The 17,359-nt window shown below is 46.4% G+C and overlaps 2 protein-coding genes across 4 annotated transcripts in view; one reads left to right on the top strand and one right to left on the bottom strand.

Moving 5' to 3' along the window:
* The window catches only part of NCAPD3 (non-SMC condensin II complex subunit D3), a 64,459-nt gene extending 52,276 nt beyond the window's left edge, over positions 1-12,183 (top strand). Inside the window, exons 27-35 of the mRNA XM_029956346.1 lie at positions 194-393; positions 2,593-2,703; positions 4,564-4,701; positions 5,412-5,575; positions 5,795-5,934; positions 7,130-7,207; positions 11,160-11,234; positions 11,316-11,376; positions 11,465-12,183. Of these exons, the coding sequence (XP_029812206.1) occupies positions 194-393; positions 2,593-2,703; positions 4,564-4,701; positions 5,412-5,575; positions 5,795-5,934; positions 7,130-7,207; positions 11,160-11,234; positions 11,316-11,376; positions 11,465-11,573 (1,076 nt within the window). The 3' untranslated portion in view covers positions 11,574-12,183. The remainder of the gene's footprint in view (positions 1-193; positions 394-2,592; positions 2,704-4,563; positions 4,702-5,411; positions 5,576-5,794; positions 5,935-7,129; positions 7,208-11,159; positions 11,235-11,315; positions 11,377-11,464) is intronic.
* A 1,290-nt stretch (positions 12,184-13,473) lies between these two features.
* Positions 13,474-17,359, bottom strand: part of JAM3 (junctional adhesion molecule 3) — a 76,895-nt gene continuing 73,009 nt past the window's right edge. For all 3 annotated transcript variants that reach the window (XM_029956347.1, XM_029956349.1, XM_029956348.1), the window contains 3 exons: positions 16,019-16,148; positions 15,863-15,917; positions 13,474-15,571 (listed from right to left, as the gene is read on the bottom strand). In XM_029956347.1, coding sequence (XP_029812207.1) covers positions 15,536-15,571; positions 15,863-15,917; positions 16,019-16,148 — 221 coding nt within the window. In that variant the 3' untranslated portion in view covers positions 13,474-15,535. The remainder of the gene's footprint in view (positions 15,572-15,862; positions 15,918-16,018; positions 16,149-17,359) is intronic.

The raw sequence follows: 17,359 nt of genomic DNA on the forward strand, positions 1-17,359 counted from the left end.
TGGCTAGTGCAGACCTGCAGCAAATGAGACCCTGGTACTGTGGGAAGACCCCATTTTTCCCTTCTTTTACATCAGCTGTGCCCATGTTGACCCCCACCTTAAAGCCAAGAGAAGCCCTTTTAGCTCTGTGGGATACATTTCCCCCCTGGGGCTGGACTCTTTCTCAGAGGTGATCTTTTGTGCTCTCTCTCAGCATGCTTTGCTGACGGCATCTTGCCCCTGGACATGGAAGCCAGTGAGTTGCTCTCAGATACATTTGAGGTCCTGAGCTCAAAGGAGATCAAGCTATTGGCCATGAGATCCAAAGCAGATAAGGACCTGCTTATGGAAGAAGATGACACAGCCTTGGCCAATGCAGTCATGCAGGAAGCTCAGAAGAGGCTCATCTCGCAAGTGAGTCTGTTGTTCCGTAAACGGGCCTGTTTACTGCCACGCTTCTCTGTCTGCCCCCTAACTACTGGTGGTCTACCTCGGATCCAGATTTCATTCTCACCCATGGTCTTAACACTCACCCTAGTGATGGCAGTTCTGCCTCTGTGTTTCTAGCTCCAACTTCTCTTGCAGCCTGAACACATCCCACTTGCCTGCCTGGATATGCCACAGACATTTCAGACTTACGGTGGCAAAACAGAGTTCCTCCTCTTTCTCCTCTTTGTCTCTTCTCCCGCAGTGTCTACTGTTATCTACCACGTTGTCCGTTAGGGAACCCGGTACTACCCCAGTCTGGAGTCTGGCATGACCTGTGCATGCTTTCTTCGGCCAGAGTGTGAAAACTGGGATCAGACTGATTTAGGGGGCTGCTAAATTGCCATAGTCACCAGGCCCCAGTTCTTATACCAGGCCTCGATTAGTAGGCTGTATTTCCCACCTGAGCCCTGAAAGCTTTGGACCTCAAAGAAATAGATTTTTGATGATATTCAGTGTGTTAGCAGATCCTGTATGTCTTATCTCACAAACCCATTTCTCTACCCCATTGCAACCAGTTCTGCGTGCACTGAAGCTGGTGCCGTTTCTGGCACCCTTTGGTCTCTAGTTTCTTTCTGTTCCAGGCTGTGCACCAACTTGCTGCCACAGCAGTCTTTCTTAAGGACAAATTGGATCACTTTATCTTCCAGCTTAAAAGAGGCTGGAGGCAGATTGGCAGCAAAGGCAGCAGGGAACCTTCAGGGCGATAGATTACGGGTGGTTATGTGGACAGTGGTGTTGGTTACTCACCTCTGTACTGTTGTCAGACTCATCAAAGTGTTCACTTAACATGGGTAAATTTTATCGCATCTAAGTTATAGCTCACTAATGCTACCTTTAGTCAGTCATTTGGTGGCTTCCTTTCATCTTCTGGGTAAAATACTGATTCTTTTTCAAGACACACAGAGCTGTTGAGTGTCCCTCCCGCCCTTGCGCCTCCTGTCTCCACACCCCCTCCCTGACCGCTCTCTCCAGGTCACTATTGGTTACTTGGGTGGGAAGCGTCACTCCTGCCGCTGTGCCTTTGCACACTACCCGGTCTGCCTGCAGGGCCTCTCCCTCCCTGTCCTCTTTCCTTGCCGCCAAACTCCTACATCTTTTCAAAAGAAGCCCCTGCCTCTCTAGGCATCCCTTGTCCATAAGTCCCTCACCATCCTGCCAGCTGTCACACTGCACCACATATCAGAGCACACAGTCTGGTCTAGAAGCAACTTGAAGACAAGAATTCTTGGCTTCATTTCTATATCCCCAAGGGTTAGCTTTGTGTCGGTACAGAGAAGGCATTTGATAACATTTATTGAGTTGAATTCACTTAGGCCACTTTTTAAGACTATACTTACCATCTGCTCAGACTCATATTTATTAAAGTGTTTATTTCTCTACTGATTGCCCTTTTATTTCAGGACTGTGATAAGACTTTTTAGAAATAGTGATTTACAAGCAAGGAATTTACACTAGTGACTGTAAATGAGAAGAAAAAGAATACTTTTCAGATTGAAAATGATAAATCTTACCACATATCAGGGCTGCTATAATGATTACTTTTAATTCTAAGAGATTTATTACAAATTATTTGTGGCTAGCGACCATTCATGGTGAAGAATTTGAAGTCTTGGTCAAATCAGCTACTATATAAATACATAACCCTTTTCTACATGTGTGCAAAGTTTAGACACACAAACAGAGATACAAAACTGACTCATGGTTAGCCATTCTCAACTATTTGTCATTTCACAGCAGGAGCAAAAAATGTCTCTTTTGGGTAGCTAGATGTAAATTCATTTTCATTCCTCCAGAGTGGAGGGATGGAATGGATCTGAGTTGGATTTGTGTGGAGGTTTGGAGCTTTGTTGTCAAGTTTTTCAACATTTTTCTAATTCCTGTTTCTTGTTTGGAAAGTAAGAATAGCATTTTCCCCACCCTCCTTCACAAAGCCTTCTGAGTGTTTTGAAGTAATGCTCGTAAAGTCTCCAGGACAGAGGTGCCAGGTCCTCTACCATCTCTAGTATCATAATAAAAACAAGCATCTGGAGCACCCTAGATCGGCTGTGCAGAAAGAAGTAGGTCAGGGAGAAGCCTTTGTCTCAGAACTTTATCCAACACATGCCTTTGTTTGTGTTACTACAGGTTCAGAAGAAGAATTTCATAGAAAATATTATTCCAATCATCATCTCCCTGAAGACTGTGTTAGAGAAAAAGAAGATCCCAGCTTTGCGGGAACTCATGACCTATCTCAGGGTAAAAGATGACCATGTGCTTTGTGGTTGGGGTGTCTCGTTTCTAGGTCACTACTCAGGATCTGCAACAGTTATGATGGTGCAGTTGGTCAGTGAATGCAGGAGCTCAGAATGCTACAAAACCAGCTTTACGTTTTTTTTGAACTAGACCAGCCTGATAGGCCTTTGACTGCGTGGGAGAAGAGAGGGAGTTTGACCATAGGTTCCACAAAAGCCAGGTCTTGCCTCTTTCATGCAGTTGAGTTTATGAAGGGCTGACCCACTATGCTGAGTGTGTGTGTCCTTGATGCCAGTTTTGAGATTCAGTTCTGAAGGCTTTCTCAGCTGGGGTCAAGGGACAAAGGCATCATCTTAGTTCATTCTGGTGAGGGATAAAGTGAATGGGTGTCATGTTTAATTTGGGGGTGTTTGCCTTTAACCCTGCCTCTGCATCAGGAAACAGCAGTGGGTCTTGGGGAGCACTGATGGGGGCTGGGCTGCTACCACTGGTGGGATCCAGAGCCATCAAAGGTCATAGTCTAAGCACCCAGGATATGTGGACTTGCCCTGCAGATATAAATGGGGCTCCTGACCTTTCTGGCAAAGTTTTTCAATCAGAGATAAATGCAACATTTTGCCCTTTCTCTTTACAGTATGCTATTTTCTTCCCCCCTCCTCCCCCAAAAGTTCTAAAACAATTTTTTTCCCATAAGGGCTACCACCAAATTACACTGAATGTAAATTCTTCAAATAGCTCTTTAAACTGAAGGAAGTTAAGGTAAGAGAGATAGGACAATTGCTTGGGGAAAAGTGACAACTTCCAGTTATTCTTTTACTTTTATTGCCCTTAGCTTAGAAAGAAAAAAAGGAGTTTAGATCCTCAGTAAACTGCTGAAAGGCTTCAGAACAATGAGTGTGTCTCCTGCCTGAGCACACGCCCAGAGGACGGCTCACAGCGGCCTTCCTCCAGCCCCTGCAGTGTGGCACGTGTCACCGGCAGCCTCCGTGCACGCAGCTCCGCCACTGCGCCCTCTCGCCCAGGCAGCCCTCTGTTGCTGGCAGCCAGAAGCGTTCATAGAGTTCCTTCCCTTTGTTGGGACTTCCCTTACAGCTGGGGCTACGATAAATCTTCTCCCTCTAACACTGTTAGCAAGGAGGCCTGGTCCCTGGCAGCCCCCTTCCAGACCAGAGAATGTTCTTACCTTCATATGATAAAAGGTTTTCTGTCCTGTTTTCAGAAGGCACAACGATAGTTGCAGTCCTCTCAGAAAGCCTGTGTGGACTGATAGATGAGCAGCTTTTACCCTACACTGCTTCCTGTAATCTGTTCTGGAGACCTTGTCTACTCCAGCACATGCCACGTATCACCTGCCCATCTCACCTGTGGCTTCAGTTCCTAAGGGTCCTGACACTACAAGATCCTTTAAACCAGTGGTTACCTAGAGCCAAGCCTGACCACCTAGACACGTCACCATCCCCATCCCAGTCTTCAGGAATGGAAAGGGGGTGGCTTATTGGTAGGAGTTCTGTGCCCCTGTTATCAGTTCTACTTTAGGCTAAGATGGTATTATTCCTTGTCCTTTGTCCCTCATCAGGAACCTGGGAAATTTCCTGTTAATTGACAGATAGGCAGGAAGCTCCCTAGGAGATCAGAATTAATAGTTAATGTCTTAGGTCAAACTCACTGGCTTGTGTGATAAGTACAGTGTGGTTGGCATTTCCTGGGAAAATGCCGTTACGCTACTTGTTGGATGATGTACTAGAAATAGTCTGCTGTCAGCAACACACGTCTTCCTGTTCCCATTAGTATTTGTCAGGTCAGGTTGGAGAGCTTATTTATTCAAGAAAACTTACTAAAGGGTGCCTCTGGGGTCTGTTTTAGGAAGTGATGCAGGATTACCGCGATGAAATCAAGGACTTCTTTGCATTGGACAAGCAGCTGGCGGCGGAGCTCGAGTACGACATGAAGAAGTACAGTGAGCAGCTAGCGCAGGAGCAGGAGCTGGCGAGGCCGGCAGACGTGAGTGGGCGGCCTACAGGGCCTACGGGGTGCACACGGCGCAGGCGTGGGGCGCCCACCTTCAGTCTTCCCTCTGCCGCTCGCTTTCCCAGTGCTTCTCGAAACATACGCACAGGCCGAGGCTGGTGTGACCAAAACCTTTGGGACCGTTTCGTGTTCCCTTGCCGTGTGTGCCACACGGATCACTCGATCAGGACAGCTTCCCATCCCTCATGGCCAGTTGAGCTGATCTGGAAAGTCGTCATCGTAGTAGTTGGCGGAAGTGTGCAAATGCCCAGAACGCAAGCTGGTAGTCCGCTGTTTAATCTGATTATACCGATTAGGGGTCACAGCTGACCAGATCCCCCTAGGTGTCTCCACTCATTTATGGTCCTGCTTCCCGTGTGCCCCTGTTTTGGACAGAATGTCACTTTGGGTATTTCTAGGTGAGCTGCTGTGCACTTCCAGACAGTGTGCTCACCTCTCTGAGAAATGCAGACATATCTGCTACATTAAAAAATGGTAAGGGCAAACTAACTTAATCTTTTTTCTCTTTAACGCCACAACATCTGCCACAACTGTTTCTGGAGAGAAAGTTCTGTGCGCCCAGGGCTGACATGGTTTTAAAATAAATTACTTATGGACATGCTCAGGCATGTAAAGGTTCTACTTAAAAATAAGTAAATAAAAGTGTCAGTAGATAAATAGGTCTTATTTATCTTCCCTGACAGGCTGCTCCAAGTTTCGAAGGGATGCCAGCTCTGGCCGGTCAAGAAGGTGCTGCTGTGCCCGCGTCAAGCCAGCCCTCAACACCCAGGGCGACTGCTGGCCAGGCACCAGCTCAGTCTTCTTCCCTTGAGACGGGGCTATTCAAGACACTCATGCCCAAAGGCAGGTATGGAGCCAAGCGCGTCAGTAATGGGGACCCCTGCCTCTCACCGCCTTCTCTGTGGTGTCTGTGTCCTCCCCACTGGGCGTTTTCACCGACACCCTGCAGGCTTCTCTCACTTAAATCTGAAATGGGTGTGGATGAGGGCACACTCGAGAGGCAGAAGGCAGTCCCTCCAGTGTTTTCAGCCTCCTCTGCATGTCTGTGGCCTGTTTTGCTCCCCAGGCGCATGTCCCTGAGCACCATTGCAATCCTGAATTCTGTCAAGAAGGCTGTGGAGTCCAACAACAGTCACCGGAGTCGGAGTATGAGAGGGTTGTCATTCCCTTTAAGCTCTCAGAGCCTGGACAAAATGTGCCATCGTGGTGAGTCCCACGTCCCAGGGTAGCTCCGGGGGCTGGTAGACATGTGGGGTTTTGTGTTGCAGACACAGTGAGCATACAAAGGAAAAGACAGAACAGGCCTCCTTCTCACTGCTTTCAAAATGATTTCTGTTTTCTTTAAAACAAACAACTTTGGGGATTTGGGATTCTAGGTAATAAAGCAATGCATATTTATAAGAGATTTGGAAAAGAGAGTGAAGTGAAAACTCACCCATAGCGGTGAGGTGTTAATTCTTCTAGTCTTTCGATTCCTCACACACATGCATTTGGCTTTATTTATAAAGTTGTGATCTTAGGGGCACCTGGGGGGCTCAGTCGGTTAAGCGTCTGACTCCCGGTTTTGGCCCAGGTCATGATCTCATGGTTTCGTGAGTTTGAGCCCCACATTTGGTGTGGGCGGAGGGGGCTCTGCACTGACATTGCAGAGCCTGGAGCCTGCTTCAGATTCTGTGTCTCCCTCTCTCTCTGCCCCTCCCCCACTCACACTGTCTCTGTCTCTCTCAAATAAACTTAAAAAATTTTTAAGTTGTGATCTTAGTGTGCATTTCTGGTTTGTAATCCGCTTCCCTGCACATACTGATAATAACAGTGAACATTTTTCCATGAACTTTTTTCCGTGTTTTCTCCCAGTGGCTTTGTAGTGTTCTATCTTGTGGAAGTACTAGAACCTATTTACTATTACCCTGTTCTTGGACATATAGGTGTTTTTCAATTTTTTGAAGTAAGTAATGTCACAATAAACATCCTTATATATATACGTAATCTTTAGGATTTAATTCCCAGCACACCAAGGCCATGAACATTTATTTTTAAAGCCCCAGACTGCTCTCTGTAATTCACTCCACATTGTACGCTGGTGGGAGCCAAGGCACACCAGTGTCCCTTTTCCTACTTAGAAACACTAGTTTTACAATTTTCTGTCTTTGCCGAGCTTTATAGACCAAAGCTGGTTATGGTTTTAATTTCCTTTCCTTTGAATCCTAGTGGAGATGGACATTATTTCTCATGTTTATCATTTTTGGTATCTTTCTGAATTACCTCATTTATAAGAACACTTTATTTGGGATAATAACTTTGTCAGATATTTTGCTAATATTTTCCCTCATTTGATTGTTTTGCCCTTTGATATTGTGTGGGGGTTTTTTTTGACAGATAAAACTTTCCTGTTTTATCCTAGCAACTTCCTACAGCCTGGAGCAGGAGTCCAGCGGAGCTGTTGACCCCGTGACGAAACGAGCAATCAGCACTCCTGAGAGTAAGTTCTCATGGGAATAAGCTGGCTTCTGCTGAGTCTCTCCTGTGGCCACAGTGTGGCTGCTGGAGCCGCAGTAGAACTCCTTCTGCTTTGAGACACGTCTCTTACTAGATGAGGGTGTTTCTGATGGTTGGCAACATTGTAGTGCGTTGTCAGCATCTCGTGATAATTACAGTAACTCCATAGACTGAGCACTACTGGAATGTCAAGCACTCTTCTAAGTGCTTTTACACAAATGAACTCAGTTCAACTCCCAACCACCCAGTGAGGTTCCTGTTTGACTGACGGGGAAGCTGAGGCACAGCTTCCCTGAGCAGCGCCCCTCTTGCATGCTCCTGCCGGCCTCAGGCAGCCCTGCTGGGTGGTGTCACGTGTGGGCCCTGGCAGGTGCCGTGTATGTCATGGAGGTCAGCTGTGGAGCCAGATGAGCCTTCGGGTTCAGTAGCCTGTTGAGGACCCACCACCAGCTGTGGGGACAGCCTGTCTTCTCACCCCCTGTTGGGTGGTTTTTCTAATCTTGTTATTTCCTTTTATTTCAAAGTAGAGGTGAGTTAGAGGTGAATTAGAGGACTTTGTCCCACTGCCTTGCTTCAGAGCTTCTCACCATCCACAGTCTAGTGCAGTGTGCAAGGTCGTGCCCTGTGTGTCTCAGTGCCCCTCCCGCCTCCTCGCTGGCCATCTCCTCAGTCCTCTGCACACCAGACCTGGCGGTGGTGTCCTGGTCCTACATGCACCCCCTTCTGCCTGACCGGGGAGTCTTTACACATCATGTCCTGACCTCCAACCTCCCCTTCCCTGGTGGCCACCGCCTCACCCTCCAGCAGAAGCCCTCCCTGACCCTACAGATGAGATGAGACACCCCTGATGGTGCTCTGGCCGCCTCAGCAGTGCTCCCCACGCCTCTACGTAGCCCTTAGACAAGGCGGGTTTAAGCTGCACAGGTGCACGTATGTGCAGATTGTTTACAGTGCCATTCCATAAGCGTATCTTCCATGGATTACGTTTTTCCATGGACTTTCTGTTCTCCAGCATCATGCCTTGTTATGAGTACAGTATGTGACGTGTGTAACATGCAAAATATGTGTTAATCCTCTGTTGATGCTCTCGGTAACAGTAGGTTATTGGTAGTTGTTTTTGAGGAGTCAGAAATTATGTGTGGATTTTCGACTGTGGAGGGGATGGAGGCGACCCCAACCCCCACGTTGTTCGGGGTCAGCCGCCCTCCTTCGTCCTCCGTCTGTCCTTGCGGTCAGTTACAAGCTGTCCTGTGCAGCTTACTCACTGGGCTGCCACTGCGTCTGCAGTGTGGTAGGCACGAGAGAGACATGTTGTTAAGTGCTGGGTTGAATGGCGGCAGTTTCGTGCCGGCAGCCCGTGTCCTACAGCCTCTCCACCCTGGCATTGCTGCTCTTGGGTGTGCCTGCTGGCGGACCACATGGCAATTTGTTCTCTCTGGTAAGGGAGCAGCCTAGGAGCAGGCATTCAGTCAGTATGAGTTGATTGAGCACCTACCTATATGTTCTGGCTACTTGCCTGGCAGGTCTAGCACCTGAGGTGCCATGATCCAGACTACTTAGTGGATTACAGAGCCTCCATCCAGGTCCTCCTTTTACAGGAGATGAGTGGACCAGCAGAACTCCTGCCCTACCCCTCCTCTGAGCACAGCTGAATCGGGACTGCTTTTGTCACTAAAAGCAGTAATTTGGGGGTCCAGTTTATCGAACAGGTGCAATGATATATATGCGAAAAATGCAACCTCTTTGAAACAGACAAGTTTTCTGTATGTTCAGTGTTCTTGGCTCAGAGGCACTGAGTGCTTCTGTTTTGGCATTAGGAACCATATGCCGCAGAAACGGGGAGAAAGCCTCTCACTTTAGTTCCGCTCATTCCCCATGAGTCCCTCATTTCAGTGTTTGGTTGGTTTCCTAGCAGCCTGAGCTCCTCATTAACACTGCTTGGAACCAGGAAGGAATGTGTGAAGAGGATCTCCTATTAGTTCTCCTTCCTGGGAGAATTATGAGATCATGTGAAAACATTCAATTCTGTTTTCTCTGTGGTTTATAAATACAAATTCTGTTGACAACTCAGGTGGGGTGACTGTCAGGAAGTGTCCTCCACTCTATGAAAGCAGGAGGAAAAATGGTGTTCAGCATGAGCAAAGTGGTTTTGCTAAATGGAAATGAGTCATTTTCAGAGCTAGATCTTAAATGAAAATCTATTCGAGGTTCACCAAGTCCCTCTTACTGCTGTCACTCAGGCAGCAAAGATGTTCCTGCCTTTGATTCTACGCGCCATGATGTACACAGGGACTCTGAGGGCCACCACACTGCTGCCTATTGCCTGGATGTGCTCAGGCGTCCAAACTGGAAAAAGAATGTGCACGTAAGGAAGGAAGGGGAGTTTGAGCTGCAGCACAAGGAGAGGCCTCTCAAAAACAGGAATGAGCACAACTGAGCTGAGTGGCAGCACAATGAAAATGCAGATCTCTTCTCAGTTAACATAGCTTCAGAAGTTCACAGGCACATAGCACTGCAGATGCGCTGGTGGACTTTAAAACAGGTTAGAAAGATCCATTTGGTGTTCTCAGAAAGGTTATAGTGTGGGGGGAGAAAGCTTATGTCACAAGTGTTCTTGTGGGGGGTATGCAGCCTCTGACAGGACAGTCAACAGCCAACCGGCTGTTGAGCCTGTGCTCTGTGTCCCCAACAAGTATGGTGATACCTCACGCAGAAGGTACTGGACACAGAGGAGGGAGCAAGTCCCTAGGAGAGGTATCATCATCCAGGTGTCAAAGGACTGGCACATGAGTAGGATGAGTCCCAGGCAGCAGGGACTGCACACACGGACCAGGGCCAGGAAGAGAATAGTGATAATCAGACACGGTGCCCAGAAGCGTGGGAGTACAGCAAGTGGGTGGGTAAGGACGGCGTGGGGCTGGCTCACACAGAGATTGCTGTGTCCAGCTTGGACAGAGGCTGGATTTAAGGCCTCCTCTAGAACACTGAGCCCTCAGGATGGGTCAGCAGAGCAGCCACCTCACTAGATCTTTAAACTTAATTCTAGTGACATAGGGAATAACCGCTAATAAATTACAGTAATTGTTAGCCTTTCTTCAGCACTTACCTTGTGCCAAATACTGTGTTAAGGACTTAACATAAATCTCATTTAATCCTGATAACCCTGAGGCAGGTATTTGACTTGAGGTTTTAGAGTAAGTCATACAGCTAGTAAGACCCAGAGCCAGAATTCCAATCAAGTCTGATAGGAGTCTGCTCCCTGCCTCCCAGGGGGGAACTGGAAGGAGGGGAGGCCATGGTGGAGATGACTGTGCTAAGTCAGGGTGGGAGGAGGAGAGGAGGCAGCAGAAGGGGGAGAAGACAGGAGGAAGGTGGATGTGACCCGTTACTCATTAAGTGTGAAGTAGCTTTTCCCACTTGGCATTCCCAGCTTGGACAGACCATCAATAGGAAAGAGATTCAGAAGGAATGTGCTGAGGAGCGGGGGTAAGGAGTTGGCCAAGCGTCTTCAGGGAGTGTAGTGAGGGGTAGGAAACACAGGACTCCGGAGGGAGGTCAGAGCTGGATGGAGTTGGGGGTCACTGGCTGTTGGCAGTAACAGGAGACATGAGGTGGGTGAGAAGCCAGAGGCAGTGAGCAGTGGGGACACAGGGCCAGTAAAGCTGTCTGAGGAGGGACAGGTCAGAGGAGGAGAGAGCCAGGAGACCATGGATGGGATGAGTGTCATCAGGAAGACGAAGACGAAGTCTCATCCTGCAAAAAGTCCAGTTGAGGCCTGATACGGCCCCTGGATTTAGATTTGACAGCACTTGGAGTCTGATACAAGTGACAGAATAAAACTGTGGCAGAAGCTCCATGGCTTTGTTCCAGTGACTTTATATATGTCTGTCTCCTACTGGCTTTTCATTAATGGTGCTGTTTTCCCCTTTATCCAGGGACCATCAGTGATGTCACATTTGGAGCAGGAGTCAGCTACATAGTCACACCAAGGACACCTTCTTCAGTCAAAGGCAAGTTCCCTTCCTGTCAGATGTATTAGCTGCTTTTGAGACTAGGAAATCTGAATTTGCTTGTGTCTGATTCCCTTTCAGAGAAAATTGAAGCCCAGTGTCAAGGAAATGACATTTTGTGTTTATCACTTCCTGATAACCCGTAAGTTTACAGAGAGTTCCTTTTGAGGTAAATGTTTTTGTCAGGGTTCTATCTTTAGTTCTAGAGTAATTCTCTTTCCTTTCCCTAGGGCCCCACAGCCTCAGCAGTGGAATGTGAAGTCCCCAGCCAGAAATAAAGATAACCCAGCCCCTAGCAGGAGGTCACTCCGAAAGACCCCCCTGAAAACAGCCAACTAAAACTGTGTGTTTGGGAGTGTCTGGGAGGCGAGGGCTCTGACGACCTGTCTCCTGCCTGTGCGAAAGCAGAGTCCACGTCCCTCACCCTCAGGGAGAGCGCAGCTTGTCGTGTGTGATGCCAGAGCCTTTCCTGTGATTCCAGCCCTTAACTGCTCACCCGTGTGGCTGACCAGCCTTTCACATGTCTCGTTATGAAATATGTGGTAAAAAAAAATGTAAAATAATAGAGAAACGTCTTAGCTATTTAATATTCTAACCTGACTCCATTTGAAAGTATCAAGTTCACTCTCGTAAACTGTATTCTAGTCCTTGAGGAACACAACAGATGAGCTTTCTTTTATATAAATGAGGCCTCTGTTATCTGTTTGGAATTCCCTACATAGTTTCCTGTATCTAATGATGAAAGTTTGATTGTAATTATTTTTTTTATTCTTATTTATAAATTGGAAGTTTTTAAAGTGTACAGCTTTCTAAAATGGAATAATAAAGCTTAAACATAAATACAGCCTTCTATGTTCAAAAGAATATTCCTATTTTTAGAACAGGGCTTTTATTGGTAGTGATTTTAATTTACATGAAATGTTGAATAATAAAACCCTCCCAGTCTGGACAACTGTGAGAAGTAAATGTCTGTTGTTTAAAGAAAAGGAAAAAAAGAATAATAAAACCCAACTTTCCTTTTAGGGGGGGAAAAAAAGCCTCCCTTTGTCAATCATGTTCAGTTCCTGTCTTTCTGCCTCTGCTCCGGACAGAAGCTGTCTGCTTCCTAAAAGCACCATCCTTCTTAGTGTGTGAGTGCAGGCCTGCTCGTCAAAGTCTCCCCCACCCCGGGGTCTTGGCCCACCTGCACTAATGCTGGCTTGTGTTAACCTCCACAAAGACTGCTCCCACGAGGGGGAATGACTTTGGTGTCTTCTGCTATTGGGTCATCTTAAAACAACTGTCCATGAGTGACCAGGAAGAACTGTAGTCATTTCACTTTTTAATCCCAGGACTACAGAAGCAAAAGTGGAGGGTTACTGAGTTGCTATTTTTTTTTTTTTTAATAAATGTGGTAATTGGATCTGAAGGGTAGAATGTCATTGTGCTCTGCCCCTCAGCTCTCCCATGTATGAACAGTGACAAACATGGATGTGTCATTGGCAGAGGAAGTCACAGAGCGGTGTTCTTGAGTAAAGACTTCTCTCCAGATCAGGTAGATGGTACTTGATGGCAGTCTCTCTTTAAACCTGGGGCTGTGCCATCTTAAGTGTATTTGCTTAACAAAATGCCAGGAAAAAGAGGTAAACCCAAGGTAAGAGCATATAAGAAATAATGAGGCAGCTTTTTTTTTTAAAGCCTTTATAAATGAGGTTTTACAAATAGCAACTTCTAGGTGTGTTAGTACAAGTCTCTATGTACAGCAACAGCCACACCAAAGGCCACAATACCCTTGTAGAGGCTTCGAGTTTTCAGTCACATTCACATCTTAAAAACACATGAATGTTCCTTTTTGGCCTACATTTTTATAGTATTGGGCAACTACTTCCCAGACTCCATACCCGCTTCTCTCTGTCAGACACAATTCACATGGCACTAGGATAGGAGGTTTCAGGGTCATAAGAAGGGAGGCGATAAGGCCACCCCATCACTATGACAACCAATATGGCAGCCAAAGTGTTGCTCCCCAATTAGAGAACAGGGACACTATGCCTTTCTACGGGGGGCGGTGAAGATGAAGGGCAGTGTTAAGTCTAAACATTCAAGACACAAACACAAAAGAAGATGGGTACCATTAAGCAAATATGAAGAGTTGCCCACCGCTTCTGCCAAATACCCCATGGCAAAGAATTCACGTCACTTAGAAAAGTCAACAGAAGTCTCAAGTATTCAATTAAAAAAAACCCCAAAGTACAAAAAATTAAGACACTGGAAGTTTAATCCCAAGATGACTGACTACACCCTTCCACATAAAACCCATCCTGTAAGCACCCAGTGGAACGGGGGGCACTCCTCCGAGCAGCTCCTTCAACCTGCTTCGCATCGTGAGTTTAACACAGCGAAGTATCTGAGGCAAGAACATCTGCTCTTGAAGAACAAAGGCTTTTGAACAATGTTTCTAATGTCCCACACACAGTGAGCAGCCGTGTCTTGAGTAGATAAAGACTTTAAAATCGAAATCAGAATATGGCCTTGATTCAGGCATTTCACTTTTCTCACCATCAGGCTTTCTGCCCTGGCTGCACTACCCAACCTGCTTCAAAAGGCTGGCCTCCCTACCGCCACATAATGGTTTATTGTGAGGCGAGACGCAACCTGTGGTGTCTCTGTGCTTTCTTCCTGGCAAAGAGGAATCGTGGAATTCATTTTCTTAAAAAACATTATTGTAGGTGATTTCATAACTGCCTTTGGCCCTGGACAGTCTTAGGAACTACACAGATAAATAAAATGAATTTTAAAACCAAACAGCAGTAGCTGCTTTGTTTCATGAGCCATCCACAGCCAAAAAGAGCTCTGTCACAGGGGACCCAAAGGCTGGGTTACCAAAGGGAGGACACCCACCCTTCCTGCAGTGTCCAACCTTAGAACTGTCCAACCTGACAAAGCCAACACAGAGGCACTGTCTGGGCATTAAGGATGGCAGTGCACCTGCTGGCTAGCCTTCGTGTTAGTAGCCAGCATCGGTTTAGAGTGGGGCACGAGACTCAAGCCCGGGGATTGGCTGACACTTCACATGTATGTCCACGCCGTTCTGGGGGGTCTCTGGGAACAGGTAGTTTGGAGTGAAGAGTCCATTCAAAGATAACCTTAGAGCTCCTTAGGTCTTTAGGAGGGACACAAACAGATATTGACATTATTCAACCAGAAGTTTTTTAAAGGTTTCCTAAGTAACAATGGTCTGATGTATAGACAATATAAGTTCTCTTGTGAAAAATGCTGATACTTAGGTGAAAAAAAGGAATGTTCCAGTAAACCCCCTTAAGAGGATTTCGTGGGTTAAAATACTCTTTATTTGTTGATATTGTCCAATTTAACACTAGTAGCTTGGAACTCCTACCTTAAGTTGAAATTTTTTAAAAAAATAGGTTATTTAACACTGACAACATATTTACAGTTTAAATAGAAATTTTCTTCTTAATAACCAAAATACATCTTTAGCAAAAATTTAGAATGTAAAATTTTATAAAATAAACACCCATAGAAAAGCAGAACATGATTTTAGTACCATTTCAGATTTCTCCTAAGATGAAGGGTTTTCTTTAATTCCTGAACATCACACATCTGCCCCACTCCCCAAAGGACAAGCAGGGTTCCTACAGGTGAGAGGATCCCTTCTTCCAACAAACAATGTATCTTCCTGACCTGTTTCAATAAAATTCTGATCCAAAGAGATTTTCCAAAATGAACACTAAAATACTGATTAACAGAACCTCTAAGAACCATCAGTGCAGCGCTGGCTGTGGGCAGCTATGAAACAAGGTCACTGCATAAAACTCCACTTTTCTGGACTGGCTGGTTCAAACTACAGCTGCAGGGTTTCGCGGTGGGTCATGCTCCCAAGTCTGGCAGTGCTGGTGCTATGTGTCTGCCCTGTGGCCCCTGTCACGGGGCTCACCCTGGCTTATGTCAGTGAGTGGCAAATACACTGGCCTCACAGGCCCACAGTGCCCAGCCCAGCCCAGCTTCTGTGAGCAAGAGCCTCACAGAGTACAGGTAGGAGCCAGGTCAGAAATAGACTGGGGATCAGCCTCAGTGAAATGCAGTTTTTTTTCCTTATGATGACTGTGTCCAGCTGGAGGAAACTTCTTTTATTTATGTGGCTTGTTAAAAAGTAAGAAAGGAGTAGCAGTCAACTTTGGCCAAACAAAAAGCTTTTGCGCAAGTGTCTAGCTCTGTCCAAGTGCACTTGGCTCCCGGGCTGCTCTTGATAGGAGTTTCTGGTAGAGGTATTTGCATGTGCTCCCTCAGCCACACCATCGATATCAGATCACAAATGATGACTTGTGTCTGAAGTCACCCTGCAAGGCCAACACAGGGTTAGACACGGCTATCCTCTACCAACCCAGGGGCTCGAGTGGGAGAGGAAGAGGGACAGCTGAAATCAGTCTAATCATTGTTTTCCTGAAGAAGAAACTTAAGGCACAACAAATCAAATGAAACCATTCTTCAAAAGTAATATCTACTAGAGGCCTCACAACTATGATACAAGGAGTGTATGAAACATTGTATCAGGAGGGTTTCCAAGGAGGAATGTCATTTTCCCTGATGAGAAGACCTCCATTTCTAGGTTCTGAGACTTCTTTCCTTACCTCCTCCTCGGTCCTGACATAGTTGACTCCATCTGGCTTTCCTGGACTCTTGTAACTGAAATTCGAGAAGAAAGCACTTCAGTGACTACTGATTTTTTTCATAGGATGCCAACTTAGACTTTGGTTTTGTCACTTAAAGACAGAAGACAGGCCCACCTTTCACCATTCTGTTTATTACTGATGAAGTAACCCCGTCTGTATGCACAGCAGATGCCTACTGTTATCAGGGCCAGAACAGCAAGCACCACCAGGATCCCCCCAATAATGCCGCCGATGTTCAGGTCATCTGGAGAAAAGATGGAGGGAGGGAAGGGAAGATACACACTATCTGGTCTTATAAAAACCCCTGAACCCACTGTGCCTCCCTCCTTTACCCTTCCCCCTCCCCCGCCCTGCCCCCTCATGCCTACCCCAGCCAGCAGAGCAGAGTGAGAGCACTTAAACTCTAGCCCGGAACAAACAGGACCCCAGACCCCTGCTCTCACTTGTAAAACTACTGAGACCTCCACAGTTGAAATGCCGTTACACTTAACGCTGTATTAAAAGGGGCTTAACGTTGTATAAAAGGCTTTAAAATCCTCTGGCTAAATCCCTGAAAATATTATTAATGGAGGAAATGGTTTCACTATAAAGACAGAATAAAGAGCCAGGAGTCTCAAAGAAGAAAAAGTTCCTTATTTCCAGGGATTCCCTTTGCCGTGGATTATTTGGGGGAAGAGAACTAGTTTCACACAATACTTAAAAGTAAAAATCTGAGCAAGAACGTCACTTTCACTAGCAGCTGCCTGGCCTCAGCCCTCTTACAGGAAATCCCTTGACCCCCCCTCCCCCTTCCCATTTCTGTATATGGGGCAAAGGTACTTAGTCCCTGTCAGCTGGAGCACGGGGGGGTATTTCTTTCATGCAAATAAAAAATGCAACAGAAAACATGCAGGTGATACATTGACATAAGGCAACTAACTTAGAAGTTGTTAAAATTCTTTATCTCAGTGCGGCGGTTTCAAATGTGAGTGTGCATTTAAAAACTGAAACTCTGACTTTAAAATGTCCAATTCCCAACCTCTATCCCTAGAGAGTCAATATGTTGGGGCAAACCCCAGGAATCTTCCTCCTGCCCTGGAGCAGTTTTCCAACTTTGACAGATGACAAGAATCACCTGGAATGTTTTACACACAGACACTTTCAGACCTCCCCTGGGGACTGAGTCTGTACTCCTGTAATCTGTATGTGAAACAGTGCACTCAAGGATTCTCATGATCAGGCAAGTTTGGAGAACACTGCTCTGGGGTCAATTACAGCCAGGAAGGAGGGAAGTGTGCCCCACTCTGCCCCCAACTCTGCCCCTTCAGATCCAGCACCCTAGAGACAGCATCATCACAGAATCGGGTAAAGTCACTGGGGCTAAAACTCTGGGTTTCAGCTTACCACAAAATGGTTATAACTGGATACATTGCTGGAGCCCTTACACAATGTTATGTTTTGATAATCCTATCAATA

Source organism: Suricata suricatta, chromosome 11, assembly GCF_006229205.1.
Source record: "Suricata suricatta isolate VVHF042 chromosome 11, meerkat_22Aug2017_6uvM2_HiC, whole genome shotgun sequence".
Taxonomy (NCBI): domain Eukaryota; kingdom Metazoa; phylum Chordata; class Mammalia; order Carnivora; family Herpestidae; genus Suricata; species Suricata suricatta.